Genomic DNA, 6,386 nt, shown 5'->3' on the forward strand with positions numbered 1-6,386 from the left:
CTTTCCTTTCCTTTCCTTTCCTTTCCTTTCCTTTCATTTCCTGAAATTTCCTGAAATTTCCTGAAATTCCCTTTCCTTTCCTGAAATTTCCTTTCCCTTCCCTCTCTCACATTCCCTTTCTTTTCCCTTTACCACATTTTTCCAAGGGTAACTTCCTGACGAGGCGGGGGAATTCTGCTCTTGCAGCAGAGGTGAGTAGAACTCCTACTGATTATCCTTCTTTACATTATGGAAGGGCTTGGTCTTTAAAAAAAAAAGACTTTATTTATTTATTTATTTATTTTTAGCAGCAGAGGAGAAGAACCTTCCAAAGGCTTTGCCAAGGAATTATTTCCTGAGGCACTGACAGCCCGCCCGGGGTGTGTGTGAGCACATCCCACAAACCCCCCCCAGCTCCGCCGGTTCCTCGCTCACAACCCTCCTCGCCTGCGTGGTTTTCGGCACGTTCTGGGGGAAAACCTCGCGTTTATGGGTATTTAAGGATCACATCCAGCAAAACGTCGTGTCTCCCGTCGCCTCCGCCTCGGGGGGAAGCTGCTGCCTGGCGGGGAGCTCGGCTTGGCTCGGCCCACGCTTGGCCCAGGCGCGGCTTTAATAAACTCCCTTTCCTCCCCACCACTTTCTCCCGCTTTACAAGGAACATTAAATAAGTGAGATCACGCTTCTCGGGCTCTCCAATGGCGATTTGCTCGAGACTCGTGAATTCTAGCCCATTAACCGGTTTGTTGTTACAGTTGTTGGGGGTTTTCAGCCCTCCGGGGGAATTACAGTACGAAAAGCCAACTTCTCACCCAAAACGAGAGCTGGCGGACAAAGCAAACTTCCCTCCAGTTGGGGGACTGAACCTTTGCCTCCCGGAGGATGCAGGCGGCAGTTTACATCCAGCTAAGGGGAGGAGAAGATCCTCTGCTGGCAAAGCCGGGGAAAAAATATGATATTCCAGATATTTAACTCTTCCCTGCACCGAGGCGGGGACCTTAAAACTGAAAGTGGCCCGGATGATTTGTGTATCGGATGAGCTGAAGTGTCGTGGACGGTTTTATTCGCAGTCATTTACCACTTTGCCATGCTACTATAAATATATATATATATTTTTTTTTTTGGCCCAGCTCCTCCTCGTTCCGTTTTCCTGCATCTCCTACAGACACATCGGATGTGTCCGGTGCTCTCAGAGATCTGTGGGACGCGCCTTTCCCACCCCAGAAAAAGCAGGTTCCGCTGATATATGGCTGCCCCCAAACAACAGTTCCGTGGGCTTCCCCAGGCCTGTCCATATTTTATTCCCCGTGTCGTGTATCTCTGTATTTACTCTAAATTCTTCCTCTTTGACCCCGGCAGGCAACTCCTTGGTCGAGCTCCTTCCAGCTCCCGACCAATTTGGGGTGAAATTCAGATGAGGAGAAAAGCCGAGCCATGACGGGATTTGTTTTTCCAACCTGAGGACGCACAAGGAGACCTTTTAATTTGCTTTATTTCCCCAGGTTGTTGTTGGTTTTTTGTTACCTTTCTTTTTTTTTTTAACCCAGGCAAGAAAACTCAACCTATACATGGATTTTTGCCTCAGGAGGGTCGCATCTCATGGTCTTCTCTGTGAGAAAACTGAAAGTGGGGCCGAGTCCTTCCCAGCTGAGGTGTAAATAAGTAGCTGGGGCCGTTGGGCTGAGACCATTCCAATTTGTGGTGTTTTTATTATTTTATTTTTAATTCTGATTTCTTGAAGAGCCGAGGCCGGAGGGGTGGGAGCTCGCCGGCCGAGCTCAACCCCCGCGGGCAGCGCGGGGCGAAGATGAAAACGCGGGAGGAGGGGAAGGGAAAAAAAAAAAAAAATAAATGTTATTTCTCAGAGAGGGGTCGCGACGGTGTGAGGGGGGAAGGGGAAGAAGGGAGGAGGGCCGGAAAAAATTTCCCAAACAAAAGGGGAAAAAGAGCAAAGCGTGGAAAAGCCAACCCAAAACTTGGGGTTGTTGTTTTGGCCGCGCAGCAGCGAGTGATGCTCATCCGAGCCGGTCGTTAGCAGGGGATGCCGAGCCCCTTTACTACACTAGACAGTGACCTTGAACTGAGACAATCTCGCTTTTCCAGCCTCTTTCCCTCGCCCTCTTTCTTTTTCGTGGCTGGTTTGTTGTTTTTTTTTTTTTTTTATTCCGCGGCTCCCACAGGGCAAAGATCTTCTTCCCACCAGCATTTCCCAAGAGCTGCCCGTGTGGAGGTGGGGAAAAATATCAACCTTCCCCGGGGATTATGAAATATCGCCCTCGAGAAGGTCCCTCTCTCTCTCTCTGTCTCAAAACTGAGATTCCTGCGAAGGGGGAAAAGCTCAGAGAATATTTTTATTTTTTGCGGGGCTTGGGGAAGTGTCCTTTTGGAGGAACACCACCAAAAATAAAAATAATAATAGTAATTAAAAAAAAAAAAAGGCAGAGGGGTTGCTTAAAGAAACGTGAGTGGAAATGGGGATGTTTTTTGGTGGGTTGTGCAGGGGAAGCTGCCTCAGCCGCTGCCCCAGGCAGGAGGACTCGGCTCAGCCTTTCGCTTTTTAAACAGCGCTCAGCTAAACCGAGCATTGCAAAAGCCCAAGCGCTCGACCTGAACTGGGAAATGAGTTTTTAATGGGCAAGAAATTCCCGGGAAAACGCGGTAGCTTTTCTTGAGAGTCCTTAGGCTTAATTTTTTTTTTTTTTCGGGGGGGGTGGGGAGGTTTTATCTCCTTTCCTCGGACCTGCAGCAGCGCTGAGCTGGGAGCCCCGCTCAAGGCCACCAAGAGCAGGGAGTTCCTCTCCACGCTTAATATATTTCTGAGCACGGCCGCGGCATTTCCCGGCTCAAAAAAAAAAAAGAAAAAAAAGGAGAATAATAAATAAGTGAAGCGGGGGGTGCTTTTCTCCCTCTCCCTCGCTGAGATGTCCAGGCTGACACTGTCCCTCCGCTCCCAGTTTGAGGTTCACTCGCTCTGCAGCTCAGCCCCGCTGCTGCCTCCTCAAATAGGATTCAATTTTTGGTTTCACCCTGCAAAAAAAAAAAAAATAGAATAATAATAATAATAAAAAAAAATCCAATTGCCATCCAGAGGAAAAGCCCCAAATACCCCGGAGATTGGAGCAGAAATGCACTTTCCAAAGGTCCGGCGGAGAACAAAGCCCTGCAACAGCCGGGCACGTCTTATGAGGGGAATTTTGCGAAGGAAAGAGCAAGGTAAAGGGAGGGTTTTCTTCCAAAACAGAGCAGCAAACAAAGCCAATTCAGATGGCAACCTCGGGGGATCACGTGCTCTTTTTTATATAAACTATTCCTCCCCACTCTTGCCCAGAGTCGAGAGCAGCTCCTTCTGCAGCGAGAAGACACTCCTGGAGAAACTGCGAGCAGCTTGTTCTCTCGTACCTGCAGGGAGAAAAAAATTCCTTGGCAAGGTTTGAAAACAAAACAAAAAAAAAAAAAAAAAAGAAAAAAAGAAAAAAGAAAAAAAGAAAAAAGAAAAGGGGAGGGAAAAAAAAAGGAAAGAAAAAAGAACACCAAAGTTTCATTCTAAGCAAAATACATATTAGCGGTCGTATTTCTTCCTTCGCGGGCAAAGCGAGTGGGAAGGTGTGCACGTACCTCTCTGCAAGGTATGTATGGAGCAGATCCACAGGGAGAAAGAGGGGTAGGAAAAGGTGGAACGCAGGTTTTCCACCGTCAGGAGCTGTCCGTGGAAGCACCTACAAGAGCGATTCCACTGGCACCTCGTTATTATTAATTTTTTTTTGCAGGGTGGGGAGGGGGCGACCCCGCAGCCCTGCGAGGAAAATAAAAATAAATTGCTTTCTGCTCGAGAAATAATTAAAAGAATAGCGGCGAGGGAGGTCGGTTTTGGGGCTGGAAAGGGGGCGGTTGGGGGGATTCGCCTCCACCCGCCCGGCTCAGCCTCCGCGGAGCGGTTTTACCTCTACAGGAATATTTACGGTATTTCGCAGCAAAGCCAACCTGGCAAGGGGAACGTCTGGGAGTTGCTTGAGGCGGACGAGGAATGCAAAGCCACGCAAAAATCCAGCAAACCGGGGCGGGGGGGGGGAAGCACTTCTATTCCTAAATAAATAAATAAATAAATAAATAAAAAAGGAAGGGGGGAACAGGAGGAAAAAACCACACAAGGTGGAAAAAAAAAAAATCCAACACAAACCACCCTCAAATGGCTCTGCGAGTTCCCGCTTTCCATGCAACGCTCCTCTTCCAGGATTTTTTTTCCCCCTTCCAGGATTCTCTCTCTTTTTTTTTTTTTTTTTTTTGCTTCCCCCAGCGTGTTTATTTTGCGCTGAAAGCAGCCAGTGTGGATTTTTTTTCCCCCTTCTTCTCTTTCTTCTTCTTCTTCTTCTTCTTCATCCCTCGTCTTCCTTTGCAGCGGCTCCTTCCAGCACGAGCGGGAGACGAGGATGGGCGGGAGGGAAGAGCTCTGTGGTGTTACGAGGGCAGAATAAATCGCTCTGAGGTGGCGAGGAACCAGCCCTGTGTGTGTGTGAGTGTGTGTGTGAGTGTGTGTGCACCTCTGCTTCCAGGGGTGGGGGCCAAAGAAAACGGGGCGAGAGGGCTGCAATTTTTATCCATTCCCAGAAAGGAAGCAAAAAGAAAAAAAAGAAATAGATTTAAAGGCTTCGCTCCATACGTGTGTGTGTGCGCCTTGGTGAATATGGAACATACACCGGGTAAACGGGAGCTCACACGCGGTCGTGTTCTCCTGGCCGCTGTTTTCGACACAGATCATTAATAAAAGCAATCGAGGATCGCTTCAAAAAAAAAAAAAATCATCCCTTTTGGAGAGACTGGCAAGAGGCTGCGAACAATCCCCCAGCCCGCGACAAAGCCACCCAGTCTGAGAGGACAGGGAGGGTGATAATAATAATAATAATAGTAATAATAATAATAATGAAGAGTAGGAAAGGTCGCAAATAGCCTCCAACTCTGCCGTCCCACCGCGCGTCAATATGAGCCTGTTGCGGGCACCATCATTCGTCTCCTTAAAAAGCCCGTAAACTTTATATGACACAATATCTAATAGTAATTTATTGGGGAGATACTGTAAATTCGAACTGTTTTAGTTAATAAAGGAGCTAATTAATGAGAAGCGGCCTCGCTTTTGCAGAGGGCGGAGGGCCCCGAGGTGCTGCCGGGGGAGGGGGGCGGGCAGCGGGTTTTGGGGTGAAACCCCGGCTCATCGATTGTTTTCTGCTAAATGTGACATTTTAGGGCTCTTGAGCCAGCGCTGGGAGTAGCCTGAAGAAAAAGAAAAAAGAAAAAAAAAAGAAAAAAAAAAGAGAAAAAAGCTTTATGGGATTTTTTAAATGATTTTTTTATTTGGGGGGGAAGGTCGGGTGGGGAGGGGGGAAGAAAAGGCGTAAAAAGGCGGAACTTGCTGTTGTGTTTTGTCTCGGCTGCCAGGGGAGGGGAGGGTCTCCCCCCCCCCTCCAGCGCAATTTGGGGCTCACGTGACCCCCCCGGACCAATGGGCACGAGCCGTCGGTTTAACTATGTTTAATGTCAGATAGCAATAAAGTAGAAGCTTTCGGTCAGGCCCGCGGAAATGGGCGAGCACAACCTCCTTAATCCCGGCTTTGTGGGACCTCTGGTGAACATCCACACGGGAGACACCTTCTACTTCCCCAATTTCCGCGCCTCCGGAGGGCAGCTGCCCGGTTTGCCGTCCCTCTCCTACCCCCGACGGGAGAACGTCTGCTCCCTGCCCTGGGCATCCTCGGAGCCCTGCAACGGGTACCCTCAGCCGTACCTGGGCAGCCCCGTCTCCATTAACCCTTCCTTCGGCAGAGCCTGCGACCTCGCCCGGGTGGAGGAGAGCAAATGTTATTACCGGGAGAGCTGCGCCGACGGCGGCGGGCTCAAGAGGGAGGAGAGGGGCAGGGACAGTGCCTTGCTGCCCCTCGAATCCAGCCTCCCCAACGGCATGGGGGGCAATTTCGGCAAATACGACTATCCGAGCGGCGAGGCGGTGCCCCACGACCCTCCGTCCTGCCAGTCCTTGGAGTCAGACTCCAGCTCGTCCTTGCTCAATGAAGGGAATAAAGGCGCGAGCGGAGAAGCGGGGGGGGGCTTGGTGTCCCCCCTGAATCAAGGCAGCACTTTAGGCAGCGGTGGTAAGAAGGAGGGTCTGGGGGCTGCGTCTGCTCGCGGGGGTGTGCGGGGAGGGGGGGGTTCGCCTGGAAACTTGCCGGCACGGGGCTCCCCGGGGGTGTCATTCCCGGGCTCAGCGGTGGGAAGCGGCGCGTCTATGTGTGCCGAGACCGCTAGGGGTAGCACCGAAATCCCGAATGTTTTATTAGGTGGTGCTTCTTTTAAAAGAAAAGGCTATAAACATGTAAATATCCCATAAAAAAAAAAAAAAAAAAAAAAAAAAAAAAAAA

At 49.9% G+C, this 6,386-nt stretch overlaps 1 protein-coding gene across 1 annotated transcript in view; it reads left to right on the forward strand.

Moving 5' to 3' along the window:
- The first annotated feature begins 5,551 nt into the window (after nucleotides 1-5,551).
- Nucleotides 5,552-6,386, forward strand: part of HOXC11 (homeobox C11) — a 22,155-nt gene continuing 21,320 nt past the window's right edge. Inside the window, exon 1 of the mRNA XM_017838785.1 lies at nucleotides 5,552-6,119. Within this exon, the coding sequence (XP_017694274.1) occupies nucleotides 5,552-6,119 (568 nt within the window). The remainder of the gene's footprint in view (nucleotides 6,120-6,386) is intronic.

The sequence above is a fragment of the Lepidothrix coronata genome, unplaced genomic scaffold, assembly GCF_001604755.1.
Source record: "Lepidothrix coronata isolate B3197 unplaced genomic scaffold, Lepidothrix_coronata-1.0 Scaffold358, whole genome shotgun sequence".
Taxonomy (NCBI): domain Eukaryota; kingdom Metazoa; phylum Chordata; class Aves; order Passeriformes; family Pipridae; genus Lepidothrix; species Lepidothrix coronata.